The 17,774-nt window shown below is 46.5% G+C and overlaps 1 protein-coding gene across 5 annotated transcripts in view; it reads left to right on the top strand.

Annotated features, from left to right (window-relative positions):
- SORL1 (sortilin related receptor 1) overlaps nt 1–17,774 on the top strand; it is a 181,017-nt gene that overhangs the window by 5,189 nt on the left and 158,054 nt on the right. For 3 of the 5 annotated variants that reach the window (XM_024255047.3, XM_063728239.1, XM_054525270.1), the window contains exon 2: nt 12,222–12,338. In XM_024255047.3, the coding sequence (XP_024110815.2) occupies nt 12,222–12,338 (117 nt within the window). Of the gene's footprint in view, nt 1–8,419; nt 8,534–8,808; nt 8,991–12,221; nt 12,339–17,774 lie in introns of those variants that run through there. The other 2 variants (XM_063728240.1, XM_024255048.3) reach the window with 2 other exon arrangements.

The following is a 17,774-nucleotide window of genomic DNA, read 5'->3' on the forward strand; positions in this document are numbered from 1 at the left end:
ATCTTTCCAGAAACAGTCTATGCATGTACAACATGTATGTACATAAAATTTGAAACTTGAATTATAAGTGGCTTCCTGTTATCTGTAGTCCCTGGTATCCTGAATAATGAGATTAACTTTAGCTCTAAATTATATTTGTGATATTATGATGGTGAATTGTTAGAAAATTACCTGAAGTATCATAATATAAAATAGATGATTACTTTTTTTCCAGGCCAGGTGAGAAAAACCTCATTCTCCTTTCACTTCAAGCGTTCTTGCAGAGCAGGAGAGCAGCCTGATGTAGCCCTCTTGTAACTTGGAGAGATGCTGGAGCACAGTTCCCTTGAGATGTGGAGTCCAGGCTTGTAAGAGCATCAGAATACACTGATCATGGATCTTGGTTTTAATTTGTGTTCTTTCCGAGAATGTTTCGCTATGTTCTGTAAGATGAAGTTAATGGTGTGCTTAATAAATTGCTTTGAGACTTGGGATCCACGAGGCAGATCCTTATAGCAACGAACATCCCAAGGCAAAAGGTGGATGTTGCAGGAACATTTCATTGTCAGATTTTGGTCTGTTCCTCCTTAGAGATGACAGCCATCTTTGTAGTGTCATTGTTGAATCCCAGGGCAGAGATAGATGGAGCCAGCTTTGTTCCACCCACTGTAATGGAGGGACACAGGGGGCAGTCTTATCATAATCTGGAGAGCAGGTAATCCAAAAAATAATCTATTTGCTTTTGCTATGTATTTATTTAGTCTTTTTTTTTTTTAAAGCATTCGTTTACCTTCCTAATTAAGTTTTGCTTAGGTGAATATTAAAATGAGTTTGCATTCTTTGATCTATTGATAAGGGAGATGGCTGGCCTAAATGTATTCAGGGAAAGGCAGTTTGGAGTTTAGAATTTTTGACAATAATTCAGATGCAGATAATTGAGAGTTGATAAAAATGTATTAAATGTTTTAAGTGAATAAAAATGTATTCAAACCTGGGGGCATTACATTGACCTTTCCTCCATTTATTTGGATTTAAATAAATGTGATGGAAAGTAAAAGAGAGCTCACTGCATTTTTGGTTTGAATATTCAGGGATTAGTATTTCTCCGGAGGTGGTCTGGGCTGTGGGGGTGAGGCATTCTCTGTTGATGAGCATGGGACCTTCCTATGCATTTTCTAGGTATGCCAGACTCTGTTGGCAGATGGTATAGTCAGTCTAGCCACGTACATGCAAAAATCAATTTCCCTCAATTTAAAATGAGCCACAGTTAATTTCGACCTAATTTATTGGCTTATCGACCTGTGACCCCTGGGCCTTCGAAGAAGTGGCATGGGCGGCCTTCAAGCACTGAAGTGGCTGATGAAGCTAAAACCAGAAAAGGCGGGGTGGGCTGCTGAGCAAGATCAAGATTTGAGTTTCCTCCTATGTTATTGTGAGATGCTCAGCTTTTTTTAACTGTAACATAACTAATGCTTTGTGCATTTTATGGTGGGTTCCATAAAAATAGGACTGCGTAACGATCACAAGTACAATAGTGTGTTAAAAAATAATTACAAAGTTCTGTTATCCACTGGGTAACTGTTTATTATAATGGTAACATCCATGCCCATAGCACTGCCACTAGCCAAGAGCTGGAAGATCCTATGTTCCTGGCCGCGTCCTGGACCCTCCGATGTGGCACTGTTCAATAAATCTTTCTGTGATAGTGATGTTCTCTATCTGTGCTGTTCACCATGTTCACTAGTCAGATCTGGCCATTGAGCAGGTGAAATGTGGCAAGTGTGACTGAAGATTTGAAGTGTCTTTCATTTAATTTTAACGAATTTAAAGTTGAAATAGCCACATGTGGCTCTTGGCTACTGTGTAGACAGCACAAGCTTTGACAATGCCTCTTCTTCTCACCTGTAGGCAACCTCTGCTTCACTCAAGAGAGAAGTTCCTTCAAAGACCTGCTCGTGTAGGCATGGCAAACAGGGCAATAAAAGCAAGAGTGGAGGGCTTGGGTCTAGACCCTAGGTATTGGTGGCTGCTGACTGCCAAGTTGAGTGTCAGGAGACAGTGGTCCTTCTTTCCTAGGTAGGAACTCACCAGGGGGACTGTGGAGGGCCAAGTGGGTCCAGTGGTTGGCTCTAGGGCATGCCTCTGCACAGTTGCCTCCTTCCGTCAGTCACTTAGTCGATGAAGGCTGGCTAATCACAGGGTGAACCAAATCTCTGTGGCTTCACTTTTCATCTGGCCTTGCGCAAACACTGCACTTGTATTGGGCTTCGCTAAAGTGGAGTGCAGACCCTGCACGTTCTGTTTAGCAATGAAAGATGTAAACAGTGCCTTAACAGTGGGGCCATCTCCCTGCCCTGCCCTTTGCTTCCTGTGCTTTTGTTGACTTACCTTGATGTAGCTGGGTCTGTCTTTCTTCCCTTCAACCCTCCAGATTGGCATGAAGACAAACACTACAGGCGTGTGGTCTTCATCTTTGCATATAAACCTCCCCTCCTTCTTGGCTGACCTTTTAACTTAGCATGCCATTGCTGTTGCTGCTGCTGCAGGCTCTTAGCTTGGAAAATCAGGACCCTTCACAATGATTTATCTCCAGTCCCCTGAATTAGATTCAAAACACAGCTACGAATTCTCAGAAAGCCAGGCTGATGTGATTATATCCCAAATCTGAGTGGCTGACAAGGGCAATAAAAAGATGTACCTATATCAAATGCATTTGTGCCGTGTAGAGACCAATATGTTGTTTATCTCCCCCCCTTTTTAGGGGTTTTTTAAATGAAGAAGGTAACTGATGTGACCTCTGTTATTTAGAAGAGAGACTAGCCTGTTGAGTAGAAACCCTGGGGGAAGATGACTAGGGTGAATCTTACGTGAAATAAATGTGGGGGTGAATCAATGGGTGGGCCCTCAGTTGGGATTTTAATATTTTAGGGATACTGAGATGATTTCCTTCTGACTTTGGTGGGCTGGTGAGCTGAGGTGTAGTGTCGTGATGCAATTTTTTTTTTTTTTTGAGACAGAGTCTCGCTCCGTCGCCCAGCTGGAGTGCAGTGGCTCTATCTCAGCTCACTGCAACCTCTACCTCCCAGGTTCAAGCAATTCTTGTGCCTCAGCCTCCTGAGTAGCTGGGATTACAGGTGCGCATCACCATGCCCGGCTAATTGTTTTGTATTTTTAGTAGAGATGGGGTTTCACCATATTGGCCAGGCTGGTCTCGAACTCCTGACCTCGTGATCCACCCACCTTGGCCTCCCAAAGTGCTGGGATTACAGGTGTGAGCCACTGTGCCTGGCCTTGATGAAATTTTTAACTCTGTGCCCAGAGGCATTGGAAAGGCTGGTATGATCTGGTTGAGCCTGGAGGGCTCTGGGTTAAGAGCCACCTGTGGAGAAAGGCTAGCTTAGGGACTGTGGCTGGGAAGACTTTAATAGGTACCTGTGAGATAGCAAGCTATAAGGTTAAGGTCCCAGATAGTTGAGGACCCCATTTGTCTATTAGCCCAGGAGACACATGCGAGACAGTTTCATGTGTCTCTGCCCCAGGGACCTGGGAAGACAGGCCAGTGCTGATCTGCCCAAGGATCTCAGCCAAGGAGCCCGAGATGGCAGGGAGTGGGGACAGAACAGAGTGGGGTGAGTGTCCTGTGAAACCAGGAGTGTTTGGAAGGACTTGCATGTTTTAAACCTGTGCTCAATTAACTGAGTAACCTGAGACTCTGTACCTATGACTTACCTCATCTGTGTATATTTAGTTCCCTGAAATTCTCTCACTGAGTGGTTAAAAAAAATCTGCAGTTAACTGTGCACGTGGTTTGCTGAATTTGGCAAGGTGTGCTGTTGGTGGTGGTGGTGATGATGGGTGGGGTGGAGGGGGAAGGTTACTGCAGAAACAAGGCCTTCAATCTCTAGAGGAGAAAAATGAAGGAGTGGATGTGGAAAGTTGGTTAGAGGTGAAAGAGCTATCTAAACAGAGCTGAGGGAGTTTAGCTAGCAGACCAGAGCCTGTGGGATATCCGCCTGTTGCCTCACTTCCTGGTAGCCCAGAGGGCATCTCCTATTACTGAGAAGTTGGCCAAGCCATTGGGTTTAATGCACTCCCCCTTCTCCATTAGTCTTGTTTATAGCTGCCCTCACAGGGTGGTGAAGAAGACACTGGTAGGGTATAGAGGCCTTCGGTTTTGGGATGTAATGTTTACATGCTTTTCTCTTGGAGTTAGGAAAGTGCTAGAAAACAGTGTCACCTGTGGGCTGGAGCCTTGGGACCTGGAGGTTGGGTTTCCCCAGGTTTCGGAGTTCGGCTGGGAATCAAGGAGAAAACTGCCTGTGAGTTTCAGTTAGGCAGGAGCTCCTAGCTTGACTCAGGTGTGCAGTGTTTTGTCATTTTATATATGTCATTGCTTGCTCTTAGGCCTTTCGCTAATGTTAATGTTTTATGTGGAGCCGTTTTGTGAGGAATGGCTTATTTTGGTTGAGAGGCATTTGGTAATGAAAAGAAATGATGTTTTAGTGCGTCGAAGTTTATGAAATGACATCCACAGGTTGCATCTCATTTGATTCTTACGACAATCTTGAAAAATGGGGAAGATAAGAATGATTATTCGTCTCATTTCAGAGATGAGTATCTTGAGGCTCGAAAAGGTGAAGTGACTTACCCATAGTTAGACAGGTGATAAACCGGAGAGAACAAGACTCAAACCAATCCGCGCACTTGTTTCAGATTTACGCAGGCATATTTGTCTATCCTAAGTAATCTAGTGAAATTTTTGATCTCAGGCAGGGATCTGCAGCTTTTTTGCAGTGCTTTTTTTCTCCACCTTTAAAACCTGGAGATCTCATATAATTCCACTTTCTCCTGGCCACACTGATCTTGTAATTTTTCAAACACAGCAAGTCTCAATCAAGGCCCTTCTCATTCCTGGCTTTTGCTCTGCCCTGCCTTAGGTCTGGGTCTCTGTTCTCTGCCTCACTTCTCCATCCCCTTTTCCCTAACTCCTCCATCCCCTTTTCCCTAACTCCTCCCTCTTCATCCTTATGGTGTCAGTACATAGGTCAGGTCTTCAGTGAAGCCTCACTCTCTCCCCGATATGAGGTTAGGTCCCCTGTGTAACAACAGTAATTCAATCATCATTCCTGAAATTAGTTGTTTCATGCGTGTTTTCCCTACTATATTCAGAGCTATGAGGCGGGACCTAGAAGCATGTTATTTTTCTTTCTTTTTTATTTTTTGAGACAGGGTCTAGCTCTGTCGCCCAGGCTGGAGTGCAGTGGCATGATCATAGCTCACTGCGGCCTCAATCTCTTGGGCACAAGCGATCCTCCCACCTCAGACTCCCTAGTAGCTGGGACTACAGGCATGCACCACGAGGCCCATCTAATTTTTGTATTTTTTGTAGAGATGGGGTTGTGTCATGTTGTCTAGGCTGGTCTTGAGCTCCTGGGCTCGAGGGATCCACCCGCCTTGGCCTCCCAAAGTGCTGGGATTGCAGATGTGAGTCTGCCATTTTACTAACACCTAGTATAGCATCTGGTATATAGTTAGTGCTTGATAAATACTTATTGACTGAACGAGGTGAGGGGCTATTTATGGTGAAGCTGCAGAGGGCAAGTTGGTGGTCTGGAACCATCCTGAAGAGCTGTGAGAAATGGCTTTGGGCTCACAGGGGAATCCTCACGTAGGGCAAGTCCTGGCTTAGGGTGCACTCTCTTAAGGGGGTACTTGCTGTGCTCACTCTGACTGTGTTTCCTGCACTGGGGCCGTGTGTTTTCAGTCAGTGAGGACCACCACATTGCCTTAAAGTCTGTCTCTGAGCTTAATCTCATTTGCAAAATGTAGCATTTCGTTTAGATGTTCTCTGAGATTCTTTCTGGCCTCATTTTTTTTTTTTTTTTTTACCAACTGGTAAATTAAGGAGTGATATTATGTTCATGAGAGAGTTTTCCACAGTTTCTTTTTAGTAGGGAGCCCCTCCCAAAACAGCAAAGCACATTTGCTCACTGACAAAGTGGGTTCACCAGGATAGAGTGGCACACAGAGGTAAACAGTAGATAGGTTCTCCCTGCCAAGGATCAATCAGAAAGGGAAATAAGCTCTCTAAACTGATACTATAAGGCAGTGAGATTATGATTATCATCCTTTTAGCAAAGAGAAAGGAAAGGGCATATGTGTATTTTTCTCTGTAGAATGGTCATGGCTCCAGTGAAGGAGATAGTAGTGAATGCTAAGTCCTAGGCCAGGGTCTTTCTCTCCTTGTTTGCTCATCTGGAAAACGGGCAGCCTGAATTCATCAGCAAAGTAGTTCAGGAGTTCTGTAGGTGAAGCATCTTGAGCAAACTCAAAAGTCAAGTGAGTGAGCTGAGATTCCATGAACTGGGCCTCTCTTCCGGGAGTGCTCGTAAACTAGATTTCAGCTTTCCTTCTGAGGTGAGGAGTCCAGGGAGGATAATAAGCTTGCTAAATATAGTGAGAACACAGTCTTGAAAGGGGACAGCGAGAGGCAGTTTGCATACCTAGCATTTAGGCCATGTAAAGGGATGGTTTGGGAAAACCTTGTTCTCCTTGGACCTCAGGAGGGTGTCTTTGGCTTCCTCAGTTTCGTCATATAGTTCAGGGGAGTGCCTGGCTCCTTCTGTCCTCACAGTTGAAGGACAGGATATTTGTTTTATGCTATATTGTAGAATTTTAAAAACGCTTCTTCGTATTTCACTGCTAGTGAAGCAGAGAAATGAATCAGACTGCCTTATTTGTCCTCCTTGTACCGTGTTTTGGGAGGAGGCTGTGTAGGAGTTGTGAGGACTGCAAGCTGTGGGAGTCTAGGACATCCTGATCTTTGGGTTTGACCAATTTGAAAGAGGTGTAGAGAGGGTACCTGTGACCCATTCGATTCAGTGCCCCACCTCCTGCATAAGCCTCAACAACTATACAGATTTCGGTGGTTTTATCGGAAACTTTTCATCATTGGCTTAGACTTGCAACCCTAATTCCCCCAGAAGTGCTCTGTGTGAGCTAACAGGTAAGAAATGATTAAAGAGCCTACAGGGTGCCTGGCACCTAGCAGACCTCAGTGCCTACTTCATCCGCAAGTGAACGCATGAGTAATCAGTCCCTTCATCCAAGCCATTGACTTCCTCCCCTCTATTTATAACAACCCAGAACTTGAGGACTGGGTGATAGCAGGTCCTTCCCCTTACTCTGAATAATAGGAGGTGAATCATTTCACCTCTCCAGGTTGCCAGGGCACGCAGGGGGCTGAGGGAAAACATGTGTGGCGTGATGAGGACTTGTTTGATGAAGATGCCGAGGTGAGTCAACGTGTGGGTGGCATCCACTGTTGTGAGCTGGCGGTGGATACTAGCCTTGGGCCTGCGGCTGTTTCTCCAGCTGGGGACAGGGAGGCCTGTGCGGATGCTGTGGCTCTGCAGATGCCGCTGACAGCACTTTGAAGGATTGATTTGGCCAGAGACCCGGTCCCCAGCCTGCCTCCTGTATGACTCATTCTAGCTGCATATTTTGGTAGCGTGAGGGCTCGAGATGAGATAAAAGGAGCACTTCTTAAGAGTGGAAGCTCCTAGGTTCTTGATTAGCACTTGAGAAATGTAATGTTCTCTGTAGGTCCTAGAGGCCTTAAAAAAATGTAGGTATATTTCACATTACATAAAATCAGCCATTTTAAAGTGAACAGTTCAGTGGACTTAATATCGCCACGATGTTGTGCTACCACGATTTCCAAAACATTTCCATCGCTCTGAAATAAAACTCCTTACCCATTAAGTAGTGATTCCCTCCTCTCCAATCTACCAGCCCCTGGTAACCACTAATCAGCTTTCTGTCCCTATGGATTTACCTATTCAGGGCATTTCATATAAATGGTGTCATGTAATATGTGACCTTTTGTATCTGGCTTCTTTCACTTAGCATATTGTTTGTGAGGTTCATCCACATTGTAGCATATATCATCAGTATATTCTAGAGTCTTAATGACAATCCCAAATCCCCAAAGACAAGCCCCCCACCAAAAATGGTACATCTTTCTAGCTACTGTCATTTAGTTCCAGCTCCTGCCAGGAGGCAGGGGAATCAACTAGATTCATTGTTTCCCAAAGAAGCTGCATTAGAAATACCTGAGGTTGGGGTGTGTCTTCTCTTTTTTTTTGAGACGGAGTCTCGCTCTGTCGCCCAGGCTGGAGTGCAGTGGCATGATCTTGTCTCACTGCAACTTCTGCCTCCCAGATTCAAGCAATTCTCCTGCCTCAGCTTCCCTAGTAGCTGGGACTACAGGCACGTGCCACCATGCCTGGCTAATTTTTTGTATTTTTAGTAGAGAAGGTTTTTCACTGTGTTAGCCAGGTTGGTCTCCATCTCCTGACCTCATGATCTGCGTGCCTCGGCCTCCCAAAGTGCTGGGATTACAGGCATGAGCCACCACGCCCGGCTGGGTGTGTCTTTTAAAAAAGACTGATTCCTGGGCTCCAGGCAGAGGGCGACAGAGCTGGTAGGCACGGAGTGGGGCCTCTTAGGTGATTCTGACCTTCAGTGGGGCATGGGACCCCCCCCAGGCCAGGTGATCTTGGGGGTTGGGGTGGAGGGGGTTATCTTGACTCTTAACGACCTGCCAATGAGCCAGATGCTGTTTGTTGTTCATGATGCAGTTTCTGTGTTCAGAGGTTTCTGTGGCATGTGATTTTTCTCTGTTTGCCTTCTGAGGGGAGGCACTCGGCCCCTCCCTGCTGCCTTAACAGCTCCAATTAATTGTGTCTCATTTATCAAGCTCCAGCTATGCCCTGTGAGCTAGAGAGGGGAGAGGGAAGGTTGTTCACACCCCAGGGTTGTGGTTATAGCTGATTGCACGTCAAGGTTATGTTCTTGGGAAAGCCACCCTCCCACGCACTCCCAGGCCAGTGTCTTCTGGGTGTGGGACCTGCGTAGGGGATTGGCGATGGAAAAAGGCTTGGGGAGGAGGAAAGGGGAGATCCTTGGGGATGGATGGAAAAGGAACCAAACAAACCGGAAGCCACTGAGTAAGTAAAGGGATCTAGGGACCTGTGGGTTGTTCTTGATTGCTGGGGGCTGCCCTGGGCTGCTGGTGTCTTGGCCACATGCCGTGGAGAGCTAGCGGGAAAAGCCTGCTTTGTTGACTTCTTTTCTTTCCCTTGGGGGTGAGGATGGGGGTAAGGTGGAGACAGAGGAGGAAGGTGAGGCCAGAGGGCAGAATGCATGTCTTGATAATAAAATTTACTTCCTGCCAGCCTGCCTGCTGGCTCCCCTGTCCTGCGCGCATCCATTCCTGATTCCTGCAACTAGGTCTGCTGTGGGGGGATGGGCAACTGGGCTGCCTTGGGGATCAGCTGTGACTCACCAGGGAGTTATTCTCATGACCAGGATGTGCCTGACATCTCGCCAAGCAAAGGAGCTGAGCTGTTCTTGTGAGTGCCTGGTGGCCCTCGTACAAGTCATTTCTTGCCAGGGATTTTATCCCCCTACTGGGCTGCCCCTTTTCAGTCTGCTCTGATGAGTAAAAGGGACATCTAATAAAAAAAGCTTTTCTTAAAAAAAAAAAAAAAAAGAAAAAGAAACAAACAGGTGTTTTACCAGGCTTGCCTTCTAGAGGTTTTCTTTTCTTTTTTTTTTTTTTTTTGAGGTGGAGTCTCACTCTGTTGCCCCAGCTGGAGTGCAGTGGCACGCTCTCGGCTCACTGCAAGTTCCGCCTCCTGGGTTCACGCCATTCTCCTGCCTCAGCCTCCCGAGTAGCTGGGACTACAGTCACCTGCCACCACGCCCGGCTAATTTTTTGTGTTTTTAGTAGAGACTGGGTTTCACCGTGTTAGCCAGGATGGGAGGTTTTCTTTGTAGAAAAGCCCTTGGATGTTTTGAGGCTTGCCCTTGGTGCTCTTCTCACCTTTCACCTGCCTTGGGATTGGTGAGGCGGTCTCCTGTCCTCTGAGTAGATCGATTTCACCAAGTTGTCTTCAGACCTTTTACCCACTTTGATCACTGAAAGCTTTGCAACCTACTCAAAGCATTATCTGAGTGTTACCTGCCAGAGGGAGCATTTTGATGTCATCTTTGAGGATGCCCAAGTTGAATATTTGAGGACTTTTTATCCCAGATCCCAGGGGAACATGGGTGATTTTTTTTTTTCTAGGTTCCTGGTCCTTTATTGTATTGACATTTGCATAGTTTTCTATCCCCACTCTGGTTCAAGAGTGCAGATGTTTTGGGAGGGGAGGAAACTTTTAGCTGGGATTCCCAGGGCACCTGTGTTGTGAGTTTCCGATCTCCAGATGGATCCAGAGGATTGGGCTGGAAAGAGAAAGGAGGAAAAGGGAAGGCTTCAGTGACCGGAGGAGATTCCTTTAGCTGCTTTCTCTTTGTAGCATTCTGGATTAAATAATTTATTTACTTCTATTTCTTATTTGCACTTCTCTGTTAGTGCTTGCCTGGACTTCTCTATCTGGGAATGAGAAGAGACATTTTGGAAGGACATATTTTCCTAGGTCCTTCTCTTTAAAGTAAGGTCGACTTTCAAATGTTTTTCAAAAAGAGTTTGATCCTGGATCAAATTAAATGCAGGTATTTAAAACCCCAAGTAACGTCGTTAAGGATTAGCTGCTTTGTCCTTCTGCCAGCCAAATATGTGGCACAGGTGTTTCTCTTTTCCCTGATGACATCTGAGAGCACCTCAAGGAGTGGGTGGGGAAAGTTCGAGTGTGCTGGGGGGAGGAAGCGAGAGAAGGAGAAAGGAGCTGTGGGTTTTCTGCTGCAGAGCCTTGATGAGAAGACAGCTTGGAGGGCAGGTTGGCCCAGGCTTGAACTGTCATCAGTCTAGGCTTACTCGTGGGTGGGGTGAACTGTGTGGGCTGGAGTCCCAGAAGCTTGATTTCCTTCCATGTGTGCCTCAGACAGCTGAGGTTGAGGAGGCTGGTGGAATAGGCTTCTCTCAGACATCGCTCAGCAAGAGAGGCAGCCTGTGATCCTGGTTTCATGGCGTTGTCCTGCTTCTGAGTGTTGGACCACCTCTCAGAATTTTTTTTTTGAGACTGAGTCTTGCGCTGTCGCCCAGATTGGAGTGTGGTAGCTCAACCTCAGCTCACTGCAACCTCTGCCTCCTGGGCTCAAGCGATTCTTCTGCCTCAGCCTCCCGAGTAGCTGGGACTACAGGTGCATGCCACCATGCCTGGCCAATTTTTGTATTTTTAGTAGAGATGGGGTTTCACCGTATTGGCCAGGTGGGTCTTGAACTCCTGACCTCAGGTGATCTGCCCGCCTTGGCCTCCCAAAGTGCTGGGATTACAGTCGTGAGCCACCGAGCCTGACCAGCTCTCAAAATTTTTGTTATTCCTATCGTGACTTTGCTTTCCACAGAGTGCGTGGAATGTATGGTTCAGGTGTTCAAATGCCAGTCCTCAGACAGTTAGCCATCAGCCAACGGTGAAATAAGAAAATAAAAGTAATGTAGTTTTCCATACAGTGAAACAACGGTTCTTTATTCTGAGATGATATGCTTCCTCAGTTTTCAGTGTTAACACATCTTTGAAAAAATGACAATGACTCTAGATAGTGGCTCAGCCACACCGCTGAGCCTTTGGGATTTGTCTGTTACACAGCTCACCTTACAGGGCAATATGAGGCTGTCCTCTGTTGGCCTTCCTCATTTTTATTTTATCGGTTTACCAAATCTAAAAGTCTGAGAACTAAAATATTTCCTTATTTGAGACCCTTCAAAAATAATTTTGAAAAGCTTCACAATGATACTTCTCTCATTTCTCATTACCAGCTGAAAGTAAATGACAGTACCAACAAGCCAGAGAAAACCTAGTTGGAACAGAAGTTTGAAAAGCATGTGATCTTTCTGGCCTATGAATTTTTTTTTGAACAAGGGCAATGTTTCCATGCTTTGGTTTAAAATCTTACCAGTGCATGTCATACATAGAGTAAGGATCAGAGTAACCAGAGATTGGTATCATAAAGGATGAAAATAATCAAAGGAATTGGTTATGCCAATGAGAGCCCAAGAAGTTTTTCTATAATCTGTTTACATCCAAAATAGCAGGGGACTCATTTCTTTGTGGGGAAGTTGAGTGTGACAGAATATGCATGAGGTGGGAGGGGAAGAGGCCACCTTGGCCCAAATGCTTCAGATGGCAGAATCTTAATCATTTCTGCTTGACAAAGGAGGAAAGAGTCTTGATTTAGAATGTGTGTGGCCATCAGTTATTGTGGGTCCTAATTCCTACATTGATCTCTTTCAGGTTAGTCTGAATGATTCCCACAATCAGATGGTGGTGCACTGGGCTGGAGAGAAAAGCAACGTGATCGTGGCCTTGGCCCGAGATAGCCTGGCATTGGCGAGGCCCAAGAGCAGTGATGTAAGTATTGTGTTGGCTCTGGGCACACCTTGGTGCCATCAACATGCCCTTTTCTGATCCACTGGGATTATCATACTGGAAAAAGTAGTGGGTAATTGGAACATGGAAGGGATGAATTGTATGACAGGGAAGATAATCTAGAAAATGATATATCCCTTATTTGCTGAACACAGGGAGGTGCAGTCAGTGTTGCAAAGAGATCCATGCAATGTGTGATTACCTTTGGGAAGTACTAGCGTATGGACTGGATTGTTGCATCTGCCCAAGAAAATACCAGAGTGCCTTCCTGGGCAGAGCTGCCTGCCTGCAGCTGAGCCAGATGGAATCAAATTGGCCTTTCCCATATGCTGGTTTCTTCTAACCCATTATAGTGGGATGAGCTGTTGAAACTGATTCTCTAATATTCTTAATTTCTATAGCTGGGTATTTATGATGTTTAGTAGATTAGGTACTTTGAAGACTCAAGATGCCAAGGGTTACAAACTCAAAGGCCTGTGGGAGGCCAGGCAGGTAAAGGACAGGAGTGAAGCCACCTTCAAGTTTATAACACTCTTTTTTTTTTTTTTGAGTTGGGGTCTGGCTCTGTTGCCCAGGTTGGGGTACGGTGGTGTGATCTTGGCTCACTGCAACCTCCGCCTCCTGGGCTCAAGCCATCCTCCCACCCACTCAGCCTCCCGAGTAGCAGGAACTACAGGTACACACCAGCATCGCTGGCTAATTTTTGTGCTTATATGTATTTTTTGGTAGAGATGGGGTTTTGCCACGTTGCCTAGGCTGGTCTCGAACCCCTGGGCTCAAACAGTCTGCCTGCCTCGGCCTCCCAAAGTGTTGAGACTACAGGTGTGAGCCACCACGCCTGGCCATTACAACACTCTACCTCCTCAAAGAAATATGGTTTCTCCCATTTTTCTTGAAGTCTGTGGCCTTGTTGGACAATGTATGTCATTTCCAGTTTTGATGGAGATGCACATTCAAGAAACATTCTCCCGTATCTTAATTTGAACGTACTAATGGATACTTGGTTCCTGTGTTGGAGAGACATGGGGAAGGGGAAGGGCCTTTGGGGACCTGGAGAAGCATGCTTCCGAGGAGCATTGCTCGTCAGCAACAGGCTATGGTTGCCATGCAGGATGCAGGGCCCAGTGTTGCCAGATCTTCTGGTTTTCCAGAGGAACCCAGAGGTCTGGAGTTTCATGTGAAAACTGCTGAGTCTTACAAGTTGGCAGCCAGTGTATAGTTTTTACAGACACCGCGTGAGCCAAGTAAAACACATGGAAGGGCCAAAGCTGGCCCAAGGGCTGGTCCCAGGTCTGTGGCCTGTGCCCCGGACTCCTCCTTGTGGGAGAGAGGAGCAGCCCCTGCCTCAACCTGGGGTCTGACGCTGTGGCAGCGCGAGGCTGTGGATGGAAAACCATGCTTTACAGCTTCGGTCACCCTGCATTCTGGCCAGGGGAACCTTCTGATGAATTTGCCAGCACTTTCACCTCAGCCTTAAGGATACATTTATAATTCTTGAATGTGGATTTGGTCTCTGTGAGGTCCCTCTCTGTATATCCACTGTCTGGGTTGGGTGTGTTGAGAAGCAGGTGATGGGACGTTGTCTCAGGGACTGTTTCCAGGGAGTTGAATTAGGGCAGCCACAGACAGGGAAGACAGAAGGGCTGGCTGGCAGGATGCCTGGCTTTGCCCGGGGTGGGTTCTCAGCCATGGTGTGTGGGAGATCACCGCTACTGATGGCCAGTCTGGGTGTAGTGCTCTGGGGCAGGGCTAGACTTGTTTGGGGCAATGACTTTGGCCCATTTATAAATATGATTAGGTTTTGCAAGTTACAGCTGTGGCCACCACAGACCGCTGTGTCTGAATGCCTTTGGTGGCCGGGTGTGGTGGCCTGTTCCTGTAGCCCCAGCTACTCAGCAGGCTAAGGCAGGAGGATCCCTTGAGCCAAGGAGTTTGAGGCTGCGGTGACCTATCATGCTACTGTACTTCAGCCTGAGTGACAGCGAGACCCTCTCTCTAGAAAAAATAAAACAAAAAATAGAAAAGGATGCCTTTGGCCCTGTGAGACTCTTCATAGGCACCTGTGTGTAGTCACTGCCCATGGGCGTATCCCTCCTGGGCACAGGAGATATATATACTGTGCTATACTGTGTTGAGAAATCCTTCTTGGAATTTTTATGCATTTAAAAAACTCAATCCAGACAACATTTTTTATGAGGTAGGTAAAGATCTTAAGCATTGTTTTATAGTTTTGCTGGACAAACAGGAGCCAAGAGGTGTAAAGACACTTGCGTGAGGTCACTCAGTGTGTCAGTGGGAAAGTCGGGGCTGACGAGAATCAAGGCCCAATCATGTACTCAGTGTGCAAAGATGTGGTATTAGTAGGGTGACCAACTTGTCTGGGTTTTAGCACTAAAAGCCCCACATCCTGGGATCCTCCCTTAGTTCCGAGTGAGCCAGGATGGTTTGTCACCCTAAGTATTGCCAGTCTGTTGAAACCCAACTCTTGCTCTCTCTGTATATTTGGGTGTGTCTAAGAGCCCGTTGAACACTTGAAGAGGGATACACTATTGTGGAATGAAATGGGAGATAGAGCCAAGGTGGGCAGATCACCTGAGGTCGGGAGTTCGAGACCAGCCTGACCAACATGGAGAAACCCCATTTCTACTAAAAATGCAAAATTAGCCAGGTGTGGTGGCACGTGCCTGTAATCACAGCTACTTGGGAGGCTGAGGCAGGAGAATCACTTGAACCTGGGAGGTGGGGGTTGCGATGAGCTGAGATCACGCCACTGCACTCCAGCCTGAGCAACAAGAGCGAAAACTCTGTCTCAAAATAAAAAAAAAAAAAAGGAGATAGATTAAATGGGAAGGAAACAAGGAAACGCAATGGCCAGGGTTAATAAGTAGGGATGGCAGAAACGGCCTTCCTCTATGCAAACTGTGTTAAAGGATTGGCAGATGCAACTGAGACGCCTGATGTAAAAAGTTAATGTGAAAAGAAATGATGACTCAGAGGCAGGAGTTGGGGTAATAACAATCCAAATTCTCTTTAAAGAAGACTGAGCGTGGTTTGTAAGGTCCCGTCAGCAGTCCAGAAGGGAAAGAACCTAAACAAATCAGGAACTGTGTGGGTGTTGGTGAGTGGCCAAGGTCATGCATATTCAGTATCTAAAAAGGGATGGCTCTGGAAGCTGGAATCCAGAAAGGCTTGCTCTTAAACAGGGGGGAAGAAATGAATCATTATCCACTGATGAAGTTGAAGCCAGTGTGATTCCATGAAGAGAACGGCTCCTGCAGGACCCATCTGTCCTGTGATAAATTGACAAAAGAATCAATAGATGTTTATCTCAACTTTTCCTAACTCTTCGTTTCTACTCTCCCATGATGTATTTTACAAAGTACTAGGTTTACTAAGTGCTCAGGTGCAACATAATTGGCTGAAGAGCTATCCAGAGGTACAGTCCATCAGAAAATCAGAATCAACCAGGGGCTGGGTGAGGTGTGGCTCACGCCTGTAATCCTAGCACTTTGGAAGGCTGAGGTGGGTGGATCATTTGAGGCCAGGAGTTCGAGACCAGCCCAGCCAGCATGGTGAAACCCCGTCTCTACTAAAAATGCAAAAATTAGCCAGGCTTGCTGGCACAAGCCTGTAATACCAGCTACTCAGGAGGCCAAGGCGGGAGAATCACTTGAATCCGGGAGGCGAAGGTTGCAGTGAGCTGTGATCCTGCCACTGCACTCCAGCCTGGGTGACAGAGTGAGACCCTGTCTCAAAAAGAAAAAAAAAAAAAAAGAAAGAAAAGAATCAACCAGGAAAGATACTGTGCAGGATAGGACTTGCTGCCCTTGTTCCTAGAGCAGTGTGACATCATGATTGTGCCCCTCAGGATTGACTGGGGAGCAGTGTCAGTTCTTGCTAACAGCGGGAGGCTGATGTCTGGCTGAGCACAGGCTCTGAAATCAGAACACCTGGACTGGAATCCCAGATGTGCCATTCATTAGCAATCTGACCTTGGGCCAGGTGATGTTCCTTCTCTTGTTCTCCTCTGTCACTGACATAGTGCTTGTTAAACCTTGCTACCCAAAGTGTGGTTGTGGTCTGTGGATCAGCCCTTGGGGATTTTCTGGGAGCTGGTTAGAAAAGAATCTCAGGTCCCGCCCGGACTTCTTGAATCAGAACCTGCACTTGACCAGTGTCTTGCCGGGACCAGGGGCAGGTGGGGGGCAGAGGGCGGGGGCAGTCTGTGGGCATATTACAGTTTGAGAACATTGCTGTAAAGTACTTAGAACAGTGCCAGGTGTGGGGATGTTTTCTGTACATTTTAGCCGTCTTCTGTTTCTCCCCTTTCTCTCCCTCCTCTTTATTATTATGTAGTTTTGAAGTACAAGGGAAAGAATTTAAAATCACTCACTTTGAAGGACCATCTTTGTAAAAGATGGATCTAACCAGAAACTGTGGGCAGTTTAGTAACTCCTCCCCTGCTCTTTAGGGAGTAGCATCATATTGAGGTCAGAGGGGACTATTTAGTGCAGAAATCCTGTCTGGATGAAAAACCAACTAAAAGCACAAGATGAGTGAGTCCGGGGTGTTCTCTCAAATTCACCTGGAGACTGTATTGGACCGTGAGTCAGCAGCATGGTGCTGCCATGAAGAAAAGACAGCTAGAAAGGAAAGCGCAGGTCGGGGTGGAGCTACCAATCCGCTTGAGCTAACTGCACACTGGCAGAGGCCTTTTCTGGGCTGTTCAATGTGGGGGAAGGTAGATAACTGTGCACCAGCTTTAAGCATTGTCCCTGTTCTATGGAGCTTATAGTCTATGCTAATTAAATAGAAATAAGAATTAAGGACTGGGCGTGGAGGCTCATGCTTGTAATCCTGGCACTTTGGAAAGCTGAGGTGGGCAGATTGCTTGAGCTCAGGAGTTGGAGACCAGCCTAGGAAACCCCATCTCTAAAAAAAAATACAAAAAATTAGCTGGGCGTGGTGGCGCCTGCCTGTAATCCCAGCTACGCAGGAGGCTGAGGTGGGAGGATCGCTTGACCCTGGGAGGATTGCTTGACCCCGGGAGGTCAAGGCTGCAGTGAGCTGTGCTTGTGCCATTGCGCTCCAGCCTGAGTAATAGAGCAAGAGCCTGTCTCGTCAAAAAAAGAGAAAGAAATAACAATTGTGAAGGTAGGATAAAAATGTCATGTTGGAATTTTTCAACCTGGCCAAGGGAAGGAAAGTTGATGAGCAGTTCATGATGGCCTTCAGGCATAGGACGGACTGTTACATACTTGCTTTTCACCTCTATTAAGTAGAAGACCCAAAGAGATGGATTTTGTTTGTAGGTGAGAATTAGGGAAGAGCTCTTTGATAGTGAAGGTGGTTTTACCTCCGTGTGCACGATGGCAGCGGCATGGCTGAGAATCTCAGGAAGGCTCCCTACTTGGTTAA

This window comes from Pongo abelii, chromosome 9 (genome assembly GCF_028885655.2).
Source record: "Pongo abelii isolate AG06213 chromosome 9, NHGRI_mPonAbe1-v2.0_pri, whole genome shotgun sequence".
In the NCBI taxonomy this organism is placed as follows: Eukaryota; Metazoa; Chordata; class Mammalia; order Primates; family Hominidae; genus Pongo; species Pongo abelii.